General features: G+C 35.9%; 1 protein-coding gene across 37 annotated transcripts in view; it reads right to left on the reverse strand.

Moving 5' to 3' along the window:
- The window catches only part of SAMD4A (sterile alpha motif domain containing 4A), a 353,526-nt gene that overhangs the window by 30,142 nt on the left and 296,786 nt on the right, over positions 1-26,598 (reverse strand). For all 37 annotated transcript variants that reach the window (XR_012486563.1, XR_012486558.1, XR_012486556.1 and 34 more), the window contains 2 exons: positions 22,748-22,949; positions 20,934-21,060 (listed from right to left, as the gene is read on the reverse strand). Coding sequence is in view for 24 of the 37 variants with exons in the window: in XM_074290775.1 (XP_074146876.1) it covers positions 20,934-21,060; positions 22,748-22,949 (329 nt within the window). In the remaining 13 variants the exon portion in view is untranslated. The remainder of the gene's footprint in view (positions 1-20,933; positions 21,061-22,747; positions 22,950-26,598) is intronic.

Here is a 26,598-nt window from a genome sequence, read left to right on the forward strand (position 1 = left end):
TTTACTAGCTATGCAACCCTGTCTCTGTTGATCTCAATTTCTTCATCTGTAAAATGAACTAGAGAAGGAAATGGCAAACTATTCCAGTACCTTTGCCAAGAAAATGCCAAATTGAGTCATGAAGACTCAAGACATGACTGAAAAATGAATGAACAAAAACAATAACCAATACTGTCCTGTTTTGCCTGTGCCTTCCCTATGAACTTTGCCTTTACTCTTTTGTGAATTTTAAAAACTTTTTAGGAAGGCTCTTTTCTTTTTTATGTTACTATCACTACCCCTTCATAACTCTCATTCCCTCAAAAGCAAAATCCCCCAGTTTGGCGCCCCACGTTGGGGCCAAATGCTGGAACTCTGTCTTCCCAGAAATCAGCCGGAGTCAGGATCACCAAAAGTCTTTATTCTTGGTCTCTTGAGGTCGCCATCAGGGGATTAGATCTAGTAATCTCCACACCACCTTCCTCTTTCAACCTTCTAGAGAGAATGCCTCAATTTCCTCCTCCTACTCCCCCCCACCCCTGTCACTTCCCCCTCTTTGTCCCACCAATCAAGTCAGCACAGAACAGCTGGGGAGGGTCAACCTTCAAATAAGTTAATAGAGAACCATCCAATTGGCAATTAGTCTTATGTGCTCCATTATCCAAGTGCATTTGCTCAGTTCTAGCCCTTTACACCCCAGTAGCAAATAATTTTATTTAAGCAAAACAAAGTAATTAATTTGGCTGTGCCTGAAAATGTATGTTTCATTTTGAACTTTCAGTCCACTTCTCTGCTAATAGATTACAAAAATAATAGATTACAAAAAGCAGGATTCAAGTTTCTGTAGTCATGATTCGTCTTCACATTGATCAGAATTCCTAAATCTTTCAAAGTTCTTTTTTCTTTACAATGCTATAGTTGTATAGATTGTTCTATTTGTTGTGCTTATATCACTCATTGTCTAACCCCAGGTTTGTTTCTGTCCCTGATTTCATTTCTACTCCAATTCTATTTCTAATCCTTACCCCAATTCCATTTTCTAATTCAGTTTTTAACCCTATTTCCATTTTTAGTCTTAATCTCTAATTCATAGAAGCAAGGGTATATGCTAGTAAATGTTTAACAACTGGCTCTCTAGAATAACGTGATACACTTTTTAAGCTTAATCTACATTATTTACATTTTCTCCATCACTTTTAAGCCTAGGACAATCACCCAAAAGAATAAAGCACACCACCTCCAATTATTATTTTCCTTATTCATCATTGTAATACCATGGGCCTCAAAGAGGTTTTAATTTGTATTTCTCTTATTATTACAGAGTTGGAACATTTTTTCCAATGCTTGTTTTCCAATAGCTTTTTTTTTTTTTCCATTAAGACATTATTATTCATAATATTGAACATTTATCTTTGGGGGAATGGCTATGGTTTTTTTATTTTTGTATACCTTGTACCTCTTGGCAATTTGACTTTATCAGAAAAAATTTTTCAGTTTTATTTCTCCTCTAGTCACAGCTGCATTAATTTTGTTTGTTCAAAATCTTTTTAACTTCATGCAATCAAAAATGCCCATTTTATGTCCTGTGATCCTTTCTGTTCCTTGTTTGATTGGTGACACTTCCCTTAACCACAGCTGTGAGAGGTATTTCCATCTCTTGCTTCTGTAATTAATAGATCCTTTAGAAGACCAAGCTTTGAATCAAGCTCTATCATTTACTCTTTGTAACCAGCCCCCCCCAATTATATTAGAAGTTCCCTGAGGTTCCTTCTAGCTCTTAATCCTGTGATTACTTCCTGTTCTTTTTAGTTTATAGTATCAGATTTACTAATATGAAGAATTAAGCTGAGAAGATTGGTGAATCTACTCTACTCTTAACCACAGATCTTGTTGTTTTATGAACTCTTTAGTTAAGTTCCCAAGGGCAGTTTAGATTGTATCAGCAGGAAAGTGCATTTTATAAAATAAATAACAATTCTTCAATTTTAAAGCTAATTTTCCAGAGGGGAGAACACATCTTGTATTTTTTAATGAATATAACTATTCTCTGTCTGGCACTAAACTTTTTTGGGCACAAGATATAGCCTTAGTTGTGGATTTATTAGACCTAATATGATTTGGTCCTTTGAGTAGGCCAAGTTTATATTCCATACTCATCTTAACATCTGGAGAGAAGCAAAATCCTAGGTTCCTCCTTTAGTTAGCTTGAGGAAAAGAAGCTTTCCATGCAGAACAAGCCTAAAAATAAGCCTCCAAATTGCCTCCAAGGGGTTAGTGAACTCAATGAAGGCTCAGGAAGGAACCTCGTTATGGTAACATATAAGAAAGGGGCAAGTTCTAGCCTGTTTTTTCTACAGTCCTTTGAGATGGCCAAACTCTTCTGTAATCTCATCTATATTTTTAGTTTGCAGGATCAAAATGTCCCAACCAAATCAATTACTCTTAGTCTGCTAGTAGTTCCCACATAGTTTTAAGATGGTTACATTAAAGAGATTTTTTTTAGGAGGTGAAAATCAATCCCCCAGTTCTGGAATTTTTGTTATTTCAACATTTAAAAACATTTCTATTTGAAAGTATGAACTCTATTTTTGGAGATATGGAATGCTAAAGCCAAAGAATAGTGAATCAAATGGAAAAATTAGAGCTATGGGGGAGAAAACAAGCCTGATCTCTAGATTATCCTTTTTTCTTGGCCATTCTTTGGTCAATCCCTAAGCTATTGTTATAGGCCCTAGTTTAATTATGGATTATTGTTGTCATAGTTACTAGGCTAAATTACAAGTAAGAAATAATATGACTCCCCATTAAGATGAAGATGTGAAAAATACTAGAATAGCCCACCTATCTCTCTACTCTGAAAATGTAAAGGCACAGAAAAATAATAAAGAAGACCAAAGAAAGGGCAGTGAGTTGCTCCAATAAATCCAAGATTGTAGAGGGAAAAAAAAAGAGGACTAGAAGCCTGAGAGTGCTCAGAAGGGAGGCAGAAGCCAGCAAAATCTCAAGTAAATAGGCCCAAAAGGCAACGGGACTTTGATCTTGACCTAATCCGAGAAGCAGAGACATCATTATGCAAGAAGACAGGACAGAAATTGTATCAGCATCTCAGTGAATTGTAGGAGGCTTGGGACCTACTATCTTTGCCACAATGTAACCTAGTATTTGAGCAGTCAGGTGGCCTGAGACTAACACATGGTGACTGATAACAAATGTTGCAGAAGTCAGTGAGGATTAGAATTGAAAAAAGGTAGTATTTTTTTTCATGCATTTTTAAATAGCTTTTTTATTGACAGAACATATGCATGAGTAATTTTTCAACATTGTGCCTTGCAATCACTTCTGTTCCAACTTTTCCCTTCCTTCCCTCTACTCTTTCCCCTAGATGGCAGGCAGTTTCATACTTGTTCAACATGTTAAAGTATATCTTAAATTCAACATATGTGTAATACAGTTCTCTTGTGGCACAAGAAAAATCGGATTTAGAAAGGTAAAAATAACCTGGGGGAAAAAACAAAAATGCAAGCAGTCCACATTCATTTCCCAGTGTTCTTTCTCTGGATGTAGCTGGTTCTGTTCATCACTGATCAATTGGAACTGAATTGGATCTTCTCATTGCTGAAGATATCTGGTAGTATTCTCTTTTCAAGGAATCTTCTGACATGGCAGGCAGTATTTTGTCCTACTGTACTTTTGAATGTACAAGTGTTCTTTGTCAGAAATCATGGATTAGTCATATCACTAAGACTCTTGATAATGTCATGAAACGCTGTGAATTATAGGTGATCATTCTAGACCAAATTCCATACCCTAATTTTATAATAGTATTTTCCCCCAATTTTACATGATTTTCAAAATTTATGAATTTACTAATATCTCCAACAAACTCAAAGAGGCAAAGGAAGAAGTTCATATAGTTAGTACCTTAAGATAGTTAATACCTTATCAAAAAACCCACAGCATCATAGGAATCAAGCTGTACTTGAAAAGTCTCTTCAATACACCTAACAAGGAATATATTCCCTCTACGATATTCCTGACAAGCTTCTGTCCTGCTGGTGGGGAATTGAGAGTATGAATCAGCTTTAAATAGATTATATCAGGGGTCCTCAAACTACAGCCTGTGGGCCAGATGCAGCCACTGAGGATGTTTATGCTGCCTGCTGGGTTATGGCAAAATCAGGCTGGAAGTGACATTGGACCTAAACTCGTGTTAGCAACGCACACTTCTGGCACTGTGCTGAGGCTGCGGAGACAGAGTGTAAGGCGATACTGAGGTGAGATGAGTTCCCAAGCCGGGGTGTATGGTGTGGGGAAGGGAGAGAGATGCAGAAGACAAAGAACTGACGGCCTGCAGCCTTGTAAAGTAACAGTAGCCACCACAATAGACAGGCGCAGGGATGTACAATGCATGCTGCACATGTCACAGCCGCTGCAGGGGGAATATATGGGTTGTGTCTGGTGCATGGATATAGTAACAGTTAGTACTACAAGTCCCAGCTTGATTCTATCATTGTCATTATGCTGTAATGACAATGTAATGGCTTCCTCTCTAGCACATGTTGCGGTACTGATTACTATTGTCGCCCAGAGTGAGGCTTCTGGTACCAGGCTGTAGCCCTGTATCCATAGTGCCCTCATGTCTGGCTGTTGTGGTCATCAGTTTTATCATTGTGTGTATGTTCTGTAGTTTCATAAAGAGATGGAATATTGCTAACATATGTCATCATCTTATAATCACTGGAGGTCTAACCTTAGTGCCTCCGCACTTATTCTGAGTATGAGGGGGTACAGAGTTGGTATACTGCTTCATGCCCCTCCAGATTCTTAAGGCCCCCATACACTTGTGCAGCTTCAAGTCACATGATGACCTCCCCCCCAGAAGCCCCAATATCCTATTTGTCACTGAAGCTCATTCTGCACATACAATATATCATGCAGTTATATACATATATGCAGTCTTGCCTGCAATTATGATAAATTACAAGGGCAGCACGTATGATCATGCAGCACTAGATCATGAGAATTGATCCCAGGATTCAGAGGAAGCCAGGGCATTTGGGAGGGCCGCCTAAGTGGTGACTTGTGTGCAGTGAAAGTTTGAAACGGGAGAGAGAGTGCAAGAAACTGAGGCATCACAGCGCAGAGGCAGCTTGGAGGATGTTGGGCATTGCAGTCTGTATGTCTCTGTGTGGGCAAAGTTATTGCTGGTATATTGTTTTTGTAGCACTATATATACATATATATATATATATATACATATATATATATGTATATGTATTTTACTAATAGAAATTTGGAATCCTTTAGAAATAATGATGTCAAGAAAAAGAAAAATTGGCTTGGTGTGTATTATTTTCAAAGAACAGTGGACTTATAATTACTTTTTCATACAGTACAAGGAAAGAGCTGTATGTCTGATATGCCAGAATATAGTGTCTGTGTTCAAAGAATATAATTTGTATCGACACTATGAAACTCAACCTAAATATAAATATGATTGTTGGTTGGAGAAGTGAGAAAAGATAAAATATGAAAACTGAAAAATACATTGACAACTCAGCAAAATATTTTTGTGAGGCAGAAACAGCTAAATATTTCATCACTGTGAGCAAGTTTTCAAGTTGCCAAGCTAATAGTATGCACTGGCAGACCATTCGTGAAGGGAGAATTTGTTAAAGAATGCCTTCTTTCTGTTGCCAAAGAGATGTGTCCAGAGAAGGCCAATTTATTTAGTACAGTGAGTCTTTCAACATCTACAATTACACGGAGGATTGAAGAAATGGGAGACAATCTGCATCAGCATTTGCAAAACTCCACAAAAAAAATTCATATTTTTCCTTGGCACTTGATGAAAGCAATGATATTTGTGAATCTGCAAAACTTCTAATTTTTATCCGTGGGACGAATGATTATTTTGAAGTCATAGAAGAGCTTGCTGTACTACAAAGCATCAAAAGAACAACTAGAGGAGAGGATATCTATGAAAAGATTTGCCAAACTATGAATGTTTGGAGCTAGACTAAGCTAAACTAGCCAGCGTAACAACTGATGGTGCCCCTAGCATGGTGGGGTCTAAGAAAGGAGTAATTGCTCGCATTAACCAAGAGATGGACAAACATAACCATTCTCATCCAATAGCCATACACTGCTGTGCTGTGTAGTAAATCACTGAAGTGGGACTCTGTTATGAAAATTGTGGTATCTTGTGTTAACTTCATTAGAGCTAATGCAATAAATCACAGACAATTTCAGGAATTTATGTCTGAGTTAAATGTTGAGTATGAAGATGTTTTGTATCACACAGAAGTCTGTTGGCTGAGTCGAGGGAGAGTTTTGAAACATTTCTATGACTTACTTCCACAGATTACAACTTTTCTGCTTTCAAAAAACAAAGAAGTACCAGAGTTCAATGATGCAGAATGGAAATGGCACCTTGCCTTATTGACAGGTGTAACAAAGCTACTCAACAATTTCAATATGCAACTTCAAGGAAAGGAGAAGCTCATTTGTGATATGCAATCACATGTCAAAGCATTTGAAGTAAAATTAGGCCTCATCAAACAAGTGAAGGAGGAAAACATCTGCCCTCTCCCCACAACTCAAACAAAACATGTGTGGATTCATTGGAAAAATTGCAAAAGGCGTCCCAATTTAGATTTAAAGAGCTTCATCTCCATGAACAGGACATACAGCTTTTCCGTAACCCATTTTCTATTGACATTGAAAATGTGGATACAATTTACCAAATGGAACTGGCTAAACTGCAAAATTGTGACTCTCTGAAAGACACATTCAAGTCAAGCAGCCTTCATAATTTCTATGCATCTCTTCCCCTCTGAGACATATCCTCATCTCAGGAACCATACACTCAAAATGGCAACCATCTTTGGCAGCACTTATGTCTATGAACAGACTTTTTCTAGAATGAAACATTTGAAATCTCCAACCAGATCAAGACTAATGGATGCACACTTGCATCAGTTGTTACAACTAGCAGTGACAAATATGGAACCAGACATTGACCATCTCATTAGCCAAAAGCAGGCCCATAGTTCCCATTGAAATACTGGTAAGTTTGTTGATTTAACTTTACTTCATTTAAAATATTGTATTTGTTCCAGTTTTGTTTCTTCACTTCAAAATAAGATATATGTGGTATGCATAGGAATTTGTTCATAGTTTTTCTTTTTACTATAATCCAGCCCTCCAACAGTCTGAGGGACAGTGAACTGGCAACCTATTTAAAAAGTTTGAGGACCACTGGATTATATCATGCTAACAGTGTTTGAAACTGTACAAAAGCTTTTGAGTATAATTTTTTATAAATAGAGACGCACTCTGGAGATCTATCCCTCATCCATTCTTCCTGATGTGTTTCTGAGAATGTTGTTTTGATGAAGGAGGGAGAAAGAAGTATAGTCTTCAGCACATAGCATAGGGTTTGTTGAAGGCAGCAAGGTGCTGTGGGTAGAGCAATAAACCTAGAGCTACAAAGCTGTGGGTTCAAATCTAGCCTCAGATTCTTATTATCTATATGGCCCTGGATATATCATTTAACCTCTGTGTCCCTCAGTCTCCACATTTCTAAAATAGGGATAATAATAATACCTACCTCCCAGGGTTGTTGAATGTAAAATGCCTATAGTAGGTGTCACATATATATTTTACATTTTACATTATTACATTTGATGGAAAGAAGATATGAATACTTCTCATTTTTGCCTGCCTCCTGAGTTCTTTTGAACATGGGTCTATGATTAAACAACACCTACTTACCTTCCTACCCAAAACATTAGTGGGATCATAGCTCTTTCCATATCAGATAATGTACCTTCCAAGTTCTATGTGAATAATCAATGCTGAAGAATATGAGAAGAAATCTTTAAATCTCTCCTACTAAGAAAGTGTACAAGAATGAATGTGTACAACAAAAGAATTCACTAATTAAAAAATATACTTAGAACTTCTAACTCTTAGTATCTGTTGATTAAACTGTGCTGCAGAGGCAACAATGATATTTTTCTCTCATCACCGGAATTTTCATTCATTTTAATAGCAGCCTTACAATAGTTCAATTAATGAAGATGAAAAAACAAAAAGAGAAGTCTGGTAAAGCTGGAAAAAATGGAAATAGGATTTTGATCAGAATACTGGTAAGCTGGGATGTATAACAACAGTTATACTGAAAATATTTTTCAAGGAATGATTAAGATTAGTCTAAGGGGGCAATTAGGAAGTGAAGTAGATATAGAGCACTACCCTTAGAGTCAGTAGGACCTGAGTTCAAATCCAGCTTCATACATTCAACATTTACTAATTGTATGATCCTGGGCAAGTCATTTAACTCTAATTACCTCATGGTATCTTCCAGACACACACTCCCACCCCACATCCCCCACCAAAAACAAAACAAAACAAAACAAACCCACAACAAAAAAACCAACCAACCCAACAAACAATAAAGATTAGACTCAGAAGGCATATAAATTATATTCCATTCATGCAGATAGGCAGCTTAGTACTTTTTAATATTTTCATCAATAATCTGAATAATAGAACATAACATATATTCAGCAAATCCTCAGGTTGACACCTGATAAACTTCAAGCTGAAAATTTGAGGAGAGTGTTGTTTATAGCGGAAAATGTTATTACCTTGAACATTCTACATGTTCCTGATACTACCTGCTACTCCTAACCCCATTCTCTTACATGGTTTTCAAAGCCTAGTACAAATACTCCTTCTTCCATGAAACCTTTCTGATTCTGCCAGACAGCAGCCATCTCTTATTAAATTGCACAGCATTTTGTAATTGCTTACTATATCTTTATTATAATTAATTGTATGATATCTTCAATACTAGATTGTAAACCACTTGGGAACAAAGATCATTTAGCTCTACTTAATATAGTAGGTATCATAGGTATGATGTAAGATAATGCTGGAATTGGGAGTCAAGAGGGATCTTAAAATCTATCTTGGACAATTGCCTGTGTAATCATGAGCAATGGCACTCTGAGGTTCAGTCTCCTCTACTGTAAAATAGAGTGATCTATGCAAAGATTAAATTTCTCTGTATTAAGTACTGAATGATCTATAAATGTCTTAATTTATTTGAGTTCTAGAACTAAACTATCAGGGGAATGGCTTGAGTCAGGTCCATTTCACCATTAACTGGTATCAGTGAAAAAATGAAAGAAAATGGCTTTATGGCTTTTTGGTTGAATTGTCCTTCCACAATTAGAGAAATTAGAAAGATACAAGGCTCCTCTAGTGGTATACGGAATATTTTCTCAATGGAACAAAGAAAAGGCCTCAATTGATACAAATAATTCCTCTATGAATGCTAGAGAAGGATTATAGGGAGGGTAATAGAATGTTCCAATTTCCTGGTTATTATTAATTGCCATAGAGAATCGGAGTTGCTAGCATAAGAAAGCTTCAAGTAAATTGGCTCAGCAATTCAATAGCCAGAGACAGAACTTTAAGAAATGAAAACAAGGGGAAAGTTCCTAGATTTGATGATGGAGGGTAGAGAGGAAGTATAGCTTGTGACCCAGAGATTTACCAGAAAATATCTTGAATTCCATGTTATTTAAGATCTAAAAGAACTGAGGATAAGATTTAAGCATTAGTGGCAATAATGGTAATAAAGTTTCTAATTTTTTCAATTACTACTCCTTATCATGATTTCTTCCATAAGAGGAGCAGAAGATGGATAGACTTTTGCCAGACTTTTCCATTAAGGATCCTGGAGGAGGTGGGTACTGGACAAACTGCAAGAAAAGTTTAAGTAGCAACCTAATGATTTTCTAGAGCAATTGAGTGCTTCATCTAATGGAGCTAATGCAAAATTCCTTTGCTCAGCAGAGTTTCATAGACTTTGGGAACTCTTGGAAGACTTACTTTTGCAGAACTAGTTAAATAGATATTCTTTGTCCCTTTTGAATTAGTTAAGCTAGAGACTTGTGTATACCTGACCCTATAAAAAATGAATTCCTTTTGCAGCTGGTTCCCTAATAGAAGGTCTGCAGGAGAGGGAATGACGTTTCTAAATTGGGTTTCACAGATTGGATTTATGTATCCTTTCTTACCACATACAACCTGACATACCCTCTGACTAACCTGTGTTTGAGACAATTAGATTCCACTTTCTGAGTAGAGCTTCATCCATATGGAATCAAGCTTTAGTTATTAGTTTCCCCTAGTGATAGCCACATAAATTAGTGCTTGTCAATTGCCAAATTTTGGGACATCTGGAAAGAGGTGACTTGGACAAATATTGCCATCATTATGAACAAGTCTTTATTCGAAATCACCTAGGAAGGAGGTCAGAATAAACTTTATTTAGCCTTTCTCCAGGGTTACTTTCAACCTCCCTCTCACTTAAACATATAGCCACATTTTGGGGGGCAGATACCCAAAAGAGTCTTCCTTTCCTAAAAGCATAGCACTACATAGAAAATAAGGGTGATTAAGATCTGATGCTAGACCATGAAGGACGAAGGACAAAGGACAAGAAATCAATTTTCAGGAAATCAAGGAGCTAGCCTTCTCAGTCAAGTTTTGGGGAATATAATGTAGGAAGAACCAAGATGATTCAAAACACCATCCAAGTAAGTCATATCTGACATTCACTTTCCCGCAGGGAAAAAAGGGGAGATTATCACAGGGATTTATTTGATGTTTGTGTTTTAGAGAATCTAGATTCCCCAAATGAATATATTGATGGGATTTACCAAAACTCTTGCAATTTCACTTCTAGAGAGTAAGCACTCTCCCCTCCTGGAACTATATGACTCTGTGGGGCTCATGTTTTTGGAGATTTCTGAATATAAATAGCAGGTTTTCTCAGGCACTAATGATGTAAACTGTGTCCCCTTTAATCTTTGGGGGGAATAGTCATAAAGGAATCTTTGGGGGGAAGGATGATCTTGGGGACTCAAGCCTTTCTGGCCATCCATAAGAGACTCCCAGATAAGTAATCTCTTTCAATTGGAAATCTCAGCCTGGGGCATGGTCAACTCCTCTATTGAGTTGAAGTCCATTAGGTCATTTCAGGGCCAGGGCAAACCCGATAAAACCCAAGGTCTGCCAATTCCTAATTGGTTCTTCTCAGTGTAAACTTCTAAAATCTTTGCAAAAAATCTTAACAGGAGTTTGCCTGCTAAGAAACCTGTCATCTTAGTGTATTAAAACCCACTTTTTCCACAAACTTTGAGCCTGTATTCATTGGGGTTTGTAAATTCTTTTGCAAAGCCTGCACAATTGGCCAGGGAATCCCATTGTTGTCAGAGGATCTTTGAACCCTCATTTCTCACACTTCAACACTTAACATCTAAATAACCATTAGACTTTGGGAACCTTATGACAAAGACTCCTCTTTTTGGAAAAGATTCTCAATCATCCATTTCCCACTTTTGAAAAGCAGATACTTAATTTTTGCTATTTTGTAAATTACTATTAGTAGTTACTGAAGGATATTGTAGAGTCATAAAACACTCTTTGCATAGTTGCCTATTATGACTGTTAGAGTAGAAGAGGTTTCTGTTAGAAGAGGTTTCTATTGTTAAACAGAAATGATATATTCAAAATTGTAATTCAAAATTGTTCCTTTAGGTGTTAAGTCTTCTTCACAAATAGATTATGCCTCTGCCAGACACTGTCTTCCAGCCTGAAACTCAACCTGTTCAGCTAGTCCAAAGGATACTACATTACTTGATTTAATGACAGTTTTACCCACTGAGACAAAGACAACTAAATTTTTAGCAATCACTACTCAAGGTGTAGTATAAGAATCTGTTCTTTTTATAATGTTGTAGGTTAGTGCTGAAAGAAGTAAAAAGTACCTTTGCATTAAGAAAAGATAATTAAATCAGGTTGTAAAGGATGTAAGATATTGCTTCTCTCATAGGTGAATAACTTGGTGCTTTAAAGAAAACAACTTTAGTTCAACAAAATCTGCTAAAATCTTCATATAAAAGAAAATTTTCATATAAGTTTTGAGTAGTTTTATTATAAAGGAGACAAAATGAACTATTGCATAAAAACAAAGGATTTTGTTACTAAAGTTGTATGGTGGTGGTCCTTTTTATTGGAACAGTGTGATGGTTTAAAGGGGCATGAAAAGAATTTTTTATTTATTAAAAAAATGACAAACATTATATTATAGAGAAACAATTGTGCAAACAAAGCTGGGGTCTATTGTAATCTCTCAGGATCACTTGTATTTAACTGCGTAAAAAGGTACAATTAACAAAACAAAAAACTAAAAAATCCCAAAAACCTGTTTGGATGTTAAGGTTTTGATGCGGGCTGTGGCCTCTTTAAGATTCCTTTCTGATTCCCAACCCCCATGGCTGACCTTTGATTTACAAGTACTGGTCAAAAGCACCCTTTTGAATTCCAAAGGGAGATATCCGGATCTGAGCTAACTTGGGTTGTACCAGTCCCCATTCTAATGATCTGCTCAGGTTTCCCAACCCCCACCCAGCAAATTCTAGCTCTCATTGAAACCGAGGAACCAATCTGGGACTCCACCCATCAGCCTTTTTAACCAAATAAAAGAGCCAAGCTGGAATCACCTTTTTGCAGAGGGTCAAAACATGCTAGCAACATGCTTTGCATCACAGACTCTCTGTCCACCGCAACTTCTGGTGTATTTCTCTCTTTATCTAACTCCTTTTACTAACCAGACTTTAACCTTACTTCCAAACCCTACAAAAAACCTTTTTTTTTTTATCAATCTAGGTTTTTGGGCCTATAAAATTCCTTTACAAGGGACTCTTGCGCCACTATTAGAACTCATTTAACTCTGTATCCTTGCACTGAAGCCATAGGGATTGCAGGGGAGCTCCATTTGACTTCCTGTACCTCGAACCTGCCACTAATTAACCCTAATTTCATTTAGGTATCCCTTATCTAGAGCTTATCAGTTTGATTAAATAAGAATGGTTAAATTTCACAGGGCTGATTCTCTAAAGTTTAATATCACAAGTAAATACCAGGATCTTCATTTCCCTGAGATTACAGTTGTTCAGTAAAGGTCCTAAAGCTGTATAAATAGTTGCAGGTCCTTTAGAACAATGATGTCAAACTCAAATTAAAAAGGAGTCACAAAATCACACATAAGGATTCCTGGAGCCTGCATATTAATTAGAAAACCATATATTAACATCATCTATGCACTTTTACTTATTTTATCAAACATTTCCCAATTATGTTTTAATCTAGTTTGACATGAAGGCAGCATGTTTGACACCATTGATCCAGAGCTTTTTTATCTAGAGATAGAATGTAGTAGGTTCAATATCTACCAGATTTTGAATCCTATACCCATCCCTATTTGCTAGCAATTCTCATTAGTTTTCTTCCTGGAAAGACAAACAAGACTTAATTGGCTCAGGCACTAAGATATATCCCATAGTTGCTTGTGACAGAATTTCTTGGTAGTTTCATATCATGCTGCATTTGTTTCCTGGTCACCTAAGCCCATGTGGAATTTGGGATCTTCAGATTTGGTGAATATCTGAAGTCTGGATGAGTAAATATATGCTACTGAACAAAGTCTTTTTTATTTGGGGAAGACTAGAGTCACATTTATCTAAGTAAGCACAAGTGCTTACATGCTATGCTAAGTAAACCTCCTTTTGTAACTGTTGAATAATCTACAAGTGTCTCATTTCATTCCAATATTAGATCTAAAATAGCACAGGAATAGGCTAAGTCAAGGCCCAAAACATGACAATCCTGATTGAATTTCAGTTTATTATGGTTGATTTTAATTTTGTTCAGTTTATTCTTCTCAATGCTCTAGACTGTCAAGGACCTTTTGGATCACTATATTGTTATTCAATGTGATAGTTATTCCTCCTAGCTTTGTGTAATCTGTACATTTTACAAGTGAGCCATATTTCCTTTGATCTGAGACATTGATAAAAATGTTAAACAGTACAGGGCCAACCACAGATCCCTGTAGGACACCACTACAAACCTCTTGCCACTTTGACATTTAACTATTAACAACTGTTCTTTGAGTCTAAACATCTGAATGACACTTTTGAATCTAATTATATTCACATCTAATCCATACTTCTCCATATTCTCTGCATGTATAGAATGAAATATTTTAATAAAACCTTGCTTAAATCTAGGCAAACTATATGTGAGACATTCCTCTCATCATCTAGTTTAGAAATCTTGTTTAAAAAATGACATTTGTCTAGTATGATCTATTCTTGATGAAGCCATAGTGGGTCTCTGTCATCACTCCTTCTCTTTTTATATGCTCACCAACCATTTTTTTCATTAGATAGGTGAATTTTAGCTTTTAACTAAATAGAATTTGAATATTTTTAAGCAGAGATAGTGAAATTATATAATGAAAAATGCAGATTTAGTAAGAGCTGTCTGGCAGTATTATACACAGTAAATTGGAGGACGTGATGGAGGCAGCAGTGAGTAGATTACTGCCATGATCCAGGGATGAGATAATAGAAGCCTAAGCAAGGCTGATATTAGTGGGAATGGAAAGGAAAACAAATGTGAAATCAAAATATCTAATCTACAATTCTCTTCTTCATCAAAGGCTAGTTTGGAAAATAATAAATAAATCTCTAAATGTCTATTTGAACCTTTTAGATATTTTCTTTATCGGGGAAAGGTTTTTAAAATTATAAGCTTGTAGGGTCTACTGGGGGTCACTCAGTCAATTTCTATGTCCAGAATTATGATTAAATCATACAAGACACTCAGTTTCCACAGCTGTCTCTCTGGGTGTATATGGATCTCTTCATTACTGAACAATTGGAACTGGTTTGAATCATTTCATTGTTGAAAAGATCCATGTCCCATGTCCATCAGAATTGGTCATTGTATAATTTTGTTGTTGCCATGTATCTCCTAGTTCTGCTTATTTCACTTAGGATCAGTTCATGTAAGTCTCCCCAGGTCTCTATGAAATCATCCTGTTAGTTGTTTCTTACAGAATAATATTCCATTACATTCATATATACCCAGAGAGAGGACTGTGGGAACTAAGTATGGACCACAAAATAGCATTTTCATTCTTTCTATTGATGTTTGCTTGCATTTTGTTTTCTTTCTCAGGTTTTTTTTCCCCCTCTTGATCCGTTTTTTCTTGTGCAGCAAGATAACTGTATAAATAAATAAACATATATATATATATATATATATATATATATATATATATATATATATATATACACATATATTGGATTTAACATACATTCTAACATATTTAACATGTATTGGACTATTACATGTATTGGACTATTTGCCATCTGGGGAAGGAGTGGGGAGGAGGGAAAAATTCGGAACAAAGTTTTGCAAGGGTCATTGTTGAAAAATTACTCATCTATATGTTTTGTAAATAAAAAGCTTTAATAAAATTTTAAAAAATCATACAAGACAGAAGAGAATCTGAACTATTTTAAAGGTATTCTGGGATAAGGAGACCTTAAATCTTTTTACCTACCTATTTTACAATTTAATACCATTCTTTTGGGAAATTCTCATGTGCATCTGTAAACTCTTGATAGTGGATTACTCTGATGGTGACCCCACTGGAAATCAAAAATAGCTTTTCACTGTCCTGACTGATAATCCTTAATATTCTCAAAGGCATTTTAACCCAGACTTCTTTTCTTCAGGTAACCCTTCAGTATTAATTAATCAAAATTAATTCAGTATTCAGTATTAATCAATTAATCAAAAACCCTTCAGTATTAATTAATCTTCAGTATTTTTTCCTAAAATTTTATCAAATTCTCCTCTTCTACTTATGAAGTTTAAATTCATTAAGAGAGATCGGTTTTGAATATAACAAAATGACTATTTCATAGTTTTATTATTTGATATTCGATTTCCCTCTCTGCTTCTATGTTCCATTGGATAAGGTTGTGGAAGATAAGAAAAGCCTTGAATTGAGTGAAAAGGAAATTGTGAAGGTGATTTGGAGACACTTGAACCAAGTTCAGTAGCTGAATTAGGGAGAACTTTGGAAAATTTAAATGAAAATAATCTCTAGTTCTATATATTAATTTAGATTCTACTTTTGGGTTGAAAGGGGAGTAGGAAACAGAACAATTAAGTAGATTAATGTTATTAGTAAGTAGAACCTAAAAAAGTGAGATTCAAGAAGGATAAGATAAAAGTAACAGGTAAGACAGACAAGGTTAAGTAAAAAAAAGGTAAGTGGACCAATCAATTATTGTTATTGTTCCATTGTGTCCAATGCTCTGGGGTTTCTTGGCAATAGTTTGTCATCTTCTCTAGCTCATTTTACAGATGAGGAAACTGGGACAAACAGGGTTAAGTAATTTGCCCAGGGTCAGACTGCTAATAAGTGTCTGAGGCTTGATTTAAATTCAGCAAGATGAGTTTTCTTGACATCAGGCCTAACATTCAATCCATTGCCAATTAGAGAGTTAAGGAAAATAAAAAGGTGAATTAACAAGGGAGTAGATTGGTTAAATAGATAGGTTGATGGAAGTCTGAAAGGGAGATCAATATTGGTTGATTTTGTTACTGATAATAGAAACAACAACAATAAGAACAACAACAATGACATTTATAGTCTGTAAAGGGCTTTTAAATAGCTTTTAAAATTTGTAATAGTTTGTTTAGTTTGTAAAGGGCTTTATAAATATCTTCCTTAATCCTCACAACCACCACCCAAGTGGTAGTTGCTATTATAACTCCTATTTTATACAGATGAGGAAAGGGTGGACAGAGGTTTAAGTGAATTAACCACAGTAACAATAAGTATCTGAACTAGCTCTGAATTCAAGATCATCTTGATCTCCATTATCCAGAGGTCTATTCACTATGTCACCTAGCTGTCTTGACTAAGAAAGTTGAGTTAAATTGCCAAGTTATTAAATGATACTCAAGAGTAAAAGAGATTAAAAAAAAACATGGCTGAAAAACTCAAACATTGTATATGGAGAGTACAATGACTTGTACTGAATGTGCAATATTTGTATTCCTGCCACAGCTACGTCACTGCTATATTCAAAGTATTGCCTCAGAGGCTTTAATTTATTATTATTATTTTTTAATGGGAGGGAGGATGAATCAAGATAGAAGAGATTTGACCCTTGTCAGTGTGTTGGAGAGTAGGAGAAGAGAAAGGGAAGAGAAAAGACAGCTATATAATTAGTGATAAAAATAGATTTGATGCTCTTCCTGAAAGGCAATAGGGGTTGGGATAAAGGGAAAGAGTCCTGGATGTTATGAGCAGAAGGAAGTTGATTATTTTTCCAAAGAATATTGTTTAGCTGCAGAAGTCATCAACTCATTAGAGGAATATGAAAAGAATAGTAGTAGCTGGGTCATTCTCACTCTGAAATAATGAGACTGCTATTTGTTGACCTGATAAATAAAGAGGTTTGTTTGTTTTCTTGAGACAAGTATCTAGTAAAGAGGTCTGTTTGTCATCTTGAGACAGTGTCTAAAATATAACGGAATATCTCCCAATACCATCAATACCATATAAAAATCAATGACAGCTATCCACTTCTAATGATTATCATGGATTAGAGAAAAAAGCTGAAGGCAATCTGTCTTTAAATATATTTAAGGATCTCAAATAGAGGGCAGTGGTGAGCTATTTTTTTCCAATGAGATAAAAATGAAAGGATTTGGTATAGGCCAAAGAATTTAGGGTTAAAAGCAGAACTTCCTAACAAAGGGGTGATGGAAATAGTGAAATGTGTAATCCAAGTAAGTTTAAAGAATCCTCATCCAGGGATATTTTTAATTACAGTTTCCGTTCTCTGATGAGATGATTTACTCACAAGTTTCCTTGAAAACATGATGGTGACTTCTGGTAGGCTCTATAAATCTATAATTTTAGAAACTTCCCAATAAAAGATATATTTAAAAGGATTCAAATAGAAGTTTGCAGTTTATTTTTTCAAATAAGTTCTTTGTGAAGGGGGAAGACCAAGAGGAGTTTAGAATCAATCAAGATTTTATATCTTAGTCAGCCCAGGAACAGGTGCTTGCTAAGGTTTAGGAATTGAAAGAATGACAAAAACAGTTTTTGCACTTGATAAATTTATATTTTAATAGGGAAAACTATATAAAGAAAAACATACTCATATAAGATATACACAGGAAAAGGCTGTTGAAGCTGGAGGGACCAGGAAAGGCCTGCAAAAAATAGCAGTTGAAATTAGTTTTGAAAGAAGCCAGAGTTTCTGAGAGAGAGATGAAGGAGGAAAGAATTCCAGGCATGGGAAACAGTCAATGCAAAGCAAAGTGTCTTGTGTGAGGAACAGCAAATTGGCAAGTGTGACTGGATCTTAAGAGTTTGTGAATGGAAAATCTACTATAAGAAGACTTGGAAAGATATAAAGGGGGAAAATTTTAAATGACAGCGTTTCTGTAGAAAGTGGCAAAACTGTGAAGGGCTTTAATTAAATAACAAATGGAGTTTCTATTTGATCCTACAAATCATAGGAAGTCAATGGAATTTAAGAAGAGGGAGGAGGCAGATGAAAGTTGGTGATATAGGACTGGATTTAAGGATCATGGCTGGATAAATAGATGTGGGTCTCTGTTTAGAGATAATAACTGAGTCAACAGGAGGATGATGAGATCATCAAGCAAGAAAGTATAGAAAAAAAAAAGATCAGGGATCAAAGATAGAATCTTAGGGGCATACCCAAGATTAGTGAACATAATATGGATACTGAGGCAAAGGATCCTGAGGAGAAATTAATCAGACATATTTGAATAAGGCTGAACTAAGAGGATTTAGAGTCACAAAAGCCTAGAAGAGAATATCTAGGAGATGATCAACAATGTCATATGCTTGAGATGTGAAAAGTGGAGAATTGGAACAACTATTAGACTTGGCATTGCAGAGATCATTGATAACATTGAAGAGAGCAGTTTTAATTGAATGACAAAGTTGCAGAAGGCTTGAAAAGATTGAGAAGAAAAGAAGTAGAAGAGAAGTAGAAACATCAAGTAGAGGTGGCTTTTTCAAGGTTAGCTGAGAAAAACAGGAGCAATTATGGGACAATAGACAAATAGAATCAAATCAGGATTTTTAAAGCATAGGACAGATCTGAGTGTATTTGTAGGCAGCAGTGAAGAAGCCAATAGAGAAAGAGATTGAAGATTAGAGAGAATGGAGATGACAATGGTGGCAATCTGTTAGAGAAGACAGGAGGGGAGGGTATCAGGGACACATATAAAGAAATTGGCTACTTTTCATTAAAGTCTGTAGGGAAGAAGGAGATAGTTGGAGAATATTCTGAGGGATCTGAGATGAGAAGAGGGAGCAGTTCAGGCCTATATCGTTACATGCTTGGACTACTATACTATAGCATACTATATATGTATACACACATACCACTGACAGATTTTCCTAAATCAGTATTTTCATTATGTAACTATCATATCCCTGTTCTGTTTGGCAAAATGATAAAGTTGAAGCAATTTATTAAATTTCTATACTATGCTAAACACTTTACAAATATTATCTCATTTGATCTTCACAACTCTATTATCATTATATATATTTCGCTGAGGCAATTGGGGTTAAGTGACTTGCCCAGGGTCACAAAACTAGGAAATGTTAAGTATCTGAGACCAGATTTGAACTCAGGTCCTCCTGACCAGAGCTGGTGCTCTATCCACTGTGCCACCTAGCTTGTCCCTATTATCACTATTTTACAGTTGAAGAAACCAAGACAGAGAGATATGAAATGACTTGACCAAGGTATTACATAGCTAGTGAGGCTGGACTTTTTTTTCCTGATTTCAGGGTGCAAAGCTTTTATTCACTGGGCCACCTTGTTGCCTCTAAGTATTCCACAATTTGACTGAAGATTTTTCTTCTGCTATTTTTTAAAATGGCTTTTTATTTATTAGATATATGCATGGGTAATTTTACAGCATTGACAATTGCCAAACCTTTTGTTCCAATTTTTCCCCTCCCTTCCCTCCACCCTCTCCCTCAGATGGCAGGTTGACCAATACATGTTAAATATGCTAAAGTATAAATTAAATATAATATATGTACAAAAAGAATCAGACTTTGAAATAGCATACAATTAGCCTGTGAAGGAAATAAAAAATGTAGGCGGATAAAAATAAAGGAATTGGGAATTTTATAGAGTGGTTCATAGTCATCAACCAGAGTTCTTTCACTGGGTGTAGCTGGTTCAAATCATTACTGCTTTATTCGAACTGGTTTGGTTCATCTCATTGTTGAAGATGGCCAAGTCCATCAGAATTGATTATCATATAGTATTGTTGTTGAAGAATATAATGATCTCCTACTCCTTCTGCTATGTTCTTACCAAAAAACTATATCCCAACCAGACTGATATATTCATTCTTTCTTTTGAATAAAAAAATCATTCTATCACTACTCACATTATCCTCTAAAATTGGAATTCTTCTCCTCTCTTGCCTATTGGAATTCTACCCATTCTTCAAAATCCAGATCCCTATTTTTTCACCTGCTTCTTAGAGACTTATCTGTCTATTTTAACACACATCTTCATCCAGAGTCCTGTAACATTGGCCATAACTATCTTATGTCTTTTTGGTAGTTAGTAATATGTTACTATCCATTACATTATCTTAGCACTGCTATCATATCATGATTGTGATATATACATTGTTTCCTCAGTGATGACTTTGGTTAAATCACTTCAGTAATCTAACTAGTATCAAAAACCATCTTGGTCAGATTTTAACAGATGCCAGCGTATGTATCTCCCTGGATCCTAGCTAGCCAGCCAGTCCTTATTCATGTTGACAATGTGGTTTAAATATGGAAAGGCTTTCATAAACACACAAGAATGTGTTTGATAGTCAAGGCTAAGCACTTTTAGGCCAGGGTTACCAAGGCAGCTATTTTAATTTACTGTACTCTGCATCAATTAGCATGAGGGAGAAAAATGTCTTACCTTGCTGTTGGAACATCAACATGGTCTGAGGGGATGAGTGAACAGGCAGGGAACGAGTCCTTTGGACAGAGCTGTGAGTTCGACTAGGCATGCTATTGCTGCCCCCAGGGTTGGCAAACCAAAGATTCTAGGAGGAAAAAGGGATATATACATGTGTGCATCTACCCTTACAACAAGCAGATTCTAGGCAGACAGAAACACACACACACACAAATGCTAGAGTTCAGGAAGGAAGCAAATGTTACTAAAATATCCATCTCTGCTAAATACTGGGATATATTTCTAGGTTTATCTATGGTATCTTCGAAGCCTGCTTATAGCCAGAGCTTGTCTTGGTACATGGAGGGGTTTATAACTTTCATTTGCTTCATTTTTGGCTTCTCTAAACTTCTCTGTGAGACATGGCTTTATTAGGGATTCTTTTTGACTCCTTTCTATTCTTTTTTGCTCTCCTGTTTTCTAAGCAATTCAGGAAATACAGAGAATTTGTGTGGCAGAGAATTATCTCTATTTCTGGGTTTGGTTTTGAAACATTTTGCCTTTTTTTTTTTTTTTAACTAAAGCAGCCAGAAAATCGAATCAGAGGGAAAAAAATAACTGTTCCACACACTAAGCTGGCATGTTTAAAATTACTTGGATTTCCTTAGCAATGGATTCTCTTTGAATGAAGAAAGTCTAGAAAGTGATGTTTGGTGCATCTACTGTCTCTTTTTTTTTGGTGATTCAACTTAGATTCACTGTCTTCAGTACATTCTGCTTATTTTAAATGCCTCCAATTGGACTTGACAAATGAAAACAGAGTATCTCTACCTAAGTTCCCTTTAGTATGCCTTTATTATCTCCGATGTATAGACAACCAATTGGACAAATTTTTTAAGTATTAATGCACCGTTCACTTCCCTCTCTGGTTCCATTTCTCTCTTTCCCCCAACAAATTGAAAGGATTAAGGAAAAATTGTGGATTTGTGGAGCAGTGGTAGAATAAAAGAGAGCCTCTGAGTACATACACACACATACACACACACACACACACACACACACACACACACACACACACACAACCCCTTTCTCCTATAACATGTGTGCTGAAAAGCTTTGAAATCTTCCCATGCATTATTCTGTTGATGCCAAGGGTACCTTTTTTTTTTTTTTGTTAAAAGGCCTACTTATTCAAAACGTACTCCATAGTGAGGAAAATATATTCAGTTCCACCTAAAAGATTAGAACATAACCTTTAGGCAGCAGTGTAACTGGTAAATGCTTAACAACTGGTTCTCCAGGGGGGAAAAATGTAAACATGATACACTTTTAAATTTAATTTGCATTACTGCTATTCTCTCAATAATTTCTTAAACTTGGGTAATCAATAAAATAAAAATTAAGCCCTAATTTCTGGGGTATAAATGCTTACACTGAAAATTCAAAGATGAGCTAGCTCTAGCATACCCAATACGAAAAGGCAAAAGAAGAGAGATGAGTTTTCACCTCTTCTTAAAGACTCTGCTCTCAAAAGTGGGAGTTCCCTAGGTAAGGCTATTTTTACAAAGCAATCTGGATAAATTCTCCAGATTTCTCCAGGGACAGGTCCATTGTTGTTCACACTTTCTGCAGAAATACAAAAAAAGGCAGGCTATTCCACAGGTCACCAGTAAAATATTCAGTTGCTCTTTGGACTTATGGGAACATCTAGAGCTTTATTAAGGGGCTCTGTAGCTTCTCTGTTTTTGAACTTGGTAAGCTCTCTCCCCGCCCCGCCCTACCCCCCAGAGAAAGGGTAAAACAGAAAAGCTGAGAAAGCCTGAAGGGAAACAAACCTGTCTTCCTTGTTTTAGGATGGTAGGGTTGGTTGCCGAACTACGCTGAGTAGAGCTGATGAACCCACTGGTACCTAAGAGGCCAAGTCGGGCTGAAGGGAGATTCCTTGAAGGGATCTGGTACTGGCGAGGGTTCCGCCTGCCCATGCCACCACCTACAGAGCCTGCTGTTGGTAGGGAGTTTGATTGTCCAAAACCTCGACTGTCACAAAATGGAAGGAAAACCAGAAGAACATGAGACATTTCAAGATCTCTTTTTTGCAGTTTCTATTTTTCCCTCTCCTTCCTATCTTCCCCCAGTGAAAACCAATATCAAGCAGTTGTTATATTCTCTTAATCTTGAGAACACTGGGAGGGTTTTCTGTGCAGAAATCAGTTTAACCTCTAGACATCCTGACAAACCAAATAATCCAGATTTATGTTAGTATGTAATTAGGGAGACTCTGGCCTTCTGGTTTTCATAATTTCTCTGCTTTTATAGTTTGAATAACTCATTCTCTTGCTGGTGAACATATATGGATTCTATGTGGTTACATAACAGTGAGCAGTATTTTAGGAATCAGCACATTCTTTCCAAGAAGTGTCAGCTTTTATATTCAATACTGTTTAAATCAAAATACTTTACCCCAGATAGCCACAAAATGGAACACATTTACTTTCTTTAGTTATCTATTCAAGAACATACCATTTCTGAAGAAACAACTTGAGTAAGCTTTGAGACAGTTTGTCGAGACAGTTTTTAACAAGTTGGAAGTGAAAGGGATTGCGACACTGTAATTTGCTAAGAATGGGTTGGAGAAGGAAGGGAAAAGGAGAATCTAAATTATCAATATAATATATGCCTTAGGATATTTCTCTAATCCCCAGAATTTATTTTTCCTCAGGGAGGGGCAGGAGAAGGAAGCATTAACAGTGTCCTGAAATTGATAAATCAAATTTGTTACCATTCATTTCTGGGCTTAGTTGTTTCCCTTTCTAAGGTGTTTGTGATCAAGAAAAAGGTTCAAAAACAACTCTTATATATGTTCTCTTCTTTTCACTTAAAATCACTATCCTGGTACAGGATTTCATCAGTTCACATCTAAACTATTGCAAAATATCTTCGTTGGTCTCTCTGATTCATGTCTTTTCCCCACACTCTAGTACATCTTCTACTTAATTGCCAAAGTGCTCTTTCTAAACTATACCACCATTCAATAAACCTCAGTGACTCCCCATTATATCCAGGATTAAATATAGATCCTTTGGGTTTTTAAAGCCATTGCTTTACTTTTGAAGTCTTTTTATATTATGCTCCTCTCTCTAAGAACTCTAAAACCCAACGACAGTGACTTCTGTGCTATTCCTCATAAATGAAAGAAATGCTCTTTGCTTCTTTACTATATTTGTATCTCCTGGGTTCCTCATGTTCCTTTTCTTTCAAGTTGAGTCTTCTGGTTGTGTGACCCTGGGCAAGTCACTTGACCCCAATTGCCTCAGCAAAAACAAAAAACAAAAAACAAAAAAAAACGACAGTTCAAATCCACGTACTGGAAGACATCTTTCCCATTTCCTCCCTCCTACTCTTCACTGGATGAGAACCCAGTGCTTTCCTTTTGAGATTTCCTTTAGTTTGTGATCTATATATATACATATACACACACATACAAATTATACTACATACAATATGTATGTATACGTGTGTGTGTGTGTGTGTGTGTGTGTGTGTGTGTGTGTGTGTGTGTATAAACTAATTTGGATGTTGTTCCTCTCTATTCTAATCCACCAATTAGAAAGTGAGTTCCCTGAACAGGGACTGATTTTGCCTTTTTCTGTATTTCCAGCACTGAGTATAGAATCTGGCACACAGTATATGCTTAAATCCTGATTGACTGACTCAAATCACACTCAGAAGCTCATGTAAGAGAGTGAGAAGGAAGAATCTTTCTAGTCTTTCTGGATTGCTTAGTTTTTCTCTTCCTTTTTATTTATGAAAATCCTGTCAGCTACAGACAGGTTGAATTAAAAATAATAAATTATATAAAATAGGGATGACAAGGTTTAGGTTGACACTCAACTTAGCAAATGTATGCATGCACTTCACCATTGTGATTACCTTCTTCATCTGAAGATGCTCTACAGTTTAGCAATACCCTTTATTTGTACAAACAGGAGCAAAAAGGCAGAGGATTTAAGATTTACTATCACTGACAATTGAGCTGATCATTATTATTATAGGACACTTGATTCCTAAAGAGAAAGGAAATGAGGGAAGAAAAAGAAACAGAAACAAGTTTCCTCCTCCGTTGTTCCTCTTTTGCATCTCTTATAACTCTAAAGATAGCTAATTGGTTTCATTGTCAAAATTAGTGAGATTAAATATCCTAAGATTATTAATAAGAAGCCATTAATATGAAATCTGGAGTACTCAGGGAGAGGCTGGAATAAAATTTACCTTTTCAGTATCTATAAAAAGAGTCATATTTTTAAAGAAAATTAATAGAGGGAGGAAAGATTTACAGGGGAAATGTTTGAGAAAAATTTCAATTATTTAGCAGCATTCTACTTATGAGAACTGGAAGAAACCTCTAAGACCATCTAGTCCAACTTGTATGTATAGGCTCCCCCAAAGCAGTCATTGACTTTCCCTTTCTGGTTAGAAAGCCTTCAGTAAGGGAAAAGCCATTATCTCCTGAGGCAGGTATTCCCTACATTGCGCCAGGTATATCTGAAACTTCCACCCTCTAATTCTGTCTTCTAAGGTTAAGCAGAAAAAGCCTAAGTATTCTTTCACTTTACAGCCTTTCAAATCTTCAGATATCCCAACTTTTTAAATCCGTTTTCGTATAGCATGAATTTAAGCCACTTCACCATTGTGATTACCTTCTTCATCTGAAGATGTTTAGCAATGCCCTTTATTTGTACAAACAGGAGCAGTTAATTTTTGATATTTATTTGATATTTATTAACACATATTTAATTTTTAAATTAAATTAAAATTTGATATTTATTAACACATTAATTTTAAAATTAAATTAAAATTTGATATTTATTAACACATATTTAATGTGTAAAATCAGGTTTGATGATCAGTATATGTTTTCTCCCCCCCCAAGTAGCACTTGATTCTCAATGATTCAAGAACATCACGAATAGTCTTACATTCATCATTTCTGAAGTTCCTATGAATGAGCTTCAAAAGGCAGTATTTATCAAATTGAACCAAATGCAATCAAAATTTGTTGAAGAAATTGTAATAAAATTTCTACATTTTTTAGTGTTTTATATGAAACTTTAAAAAATTAAACTACGGTAATACTTTTGAGTAAGATAATAGTTTTTGATAGGGAGGAGCAGAACCTATTAATAAAAGGGTCAATGGCTTGCCTCCTTTTATGCCAAAGACCCCAATTTGTTTTTATAAGCAAAAAACAAAGGACAGAACAAAAATCAGATGATTATTTATAGAATTGGCAACATCAAAGGGTTAGGGAATCATAACTGGCTGTGTTGAAGAAAGTGGGTATAGAAGATTTATGAGGTGGAGATCATTTCTCTCTATCTCCAAGGAATGCTATCTTCAATGAATGCTTTTGCGAATTTTATGGGTCCCAGCTGCACCCTGAGGTCACTAATAGAGAACCAAACTGGACAAATTGAACAGGTAGACAAACTGGAGCCCGGGGAATTAGATAAGATCAGATTTTAAACTACTAAAGATGGGAGAAGGTCAGATAGTCAGTTAGTTACATAACATACAAATCTTGCAGGAAATTCTGAGATAACATTTTATGACAGTATTGATAACATAGTATTTCTTTAACTAATAGTGATTATGAGAAAGTTTAAGTCTTCAGAGAGAGAAGAGACTG

The sequence above is a fragment of the Sminthopsis crassicaudata genome, chromosome 2 (genome assembly GCF_048593235.1).
Source record: "Sminthopsis crassicaudata isolate SCR6 chromosome 2, ASM4859323v1, whole genome shotgun sequence".
NCBI classification, from domain to species: Eukaryota; Metazoa; Chordata; class Mammalia; order Dasyuromorphia; family Dasyuridae; genus Sminthopsis; species Sminthopsis crassicaudata.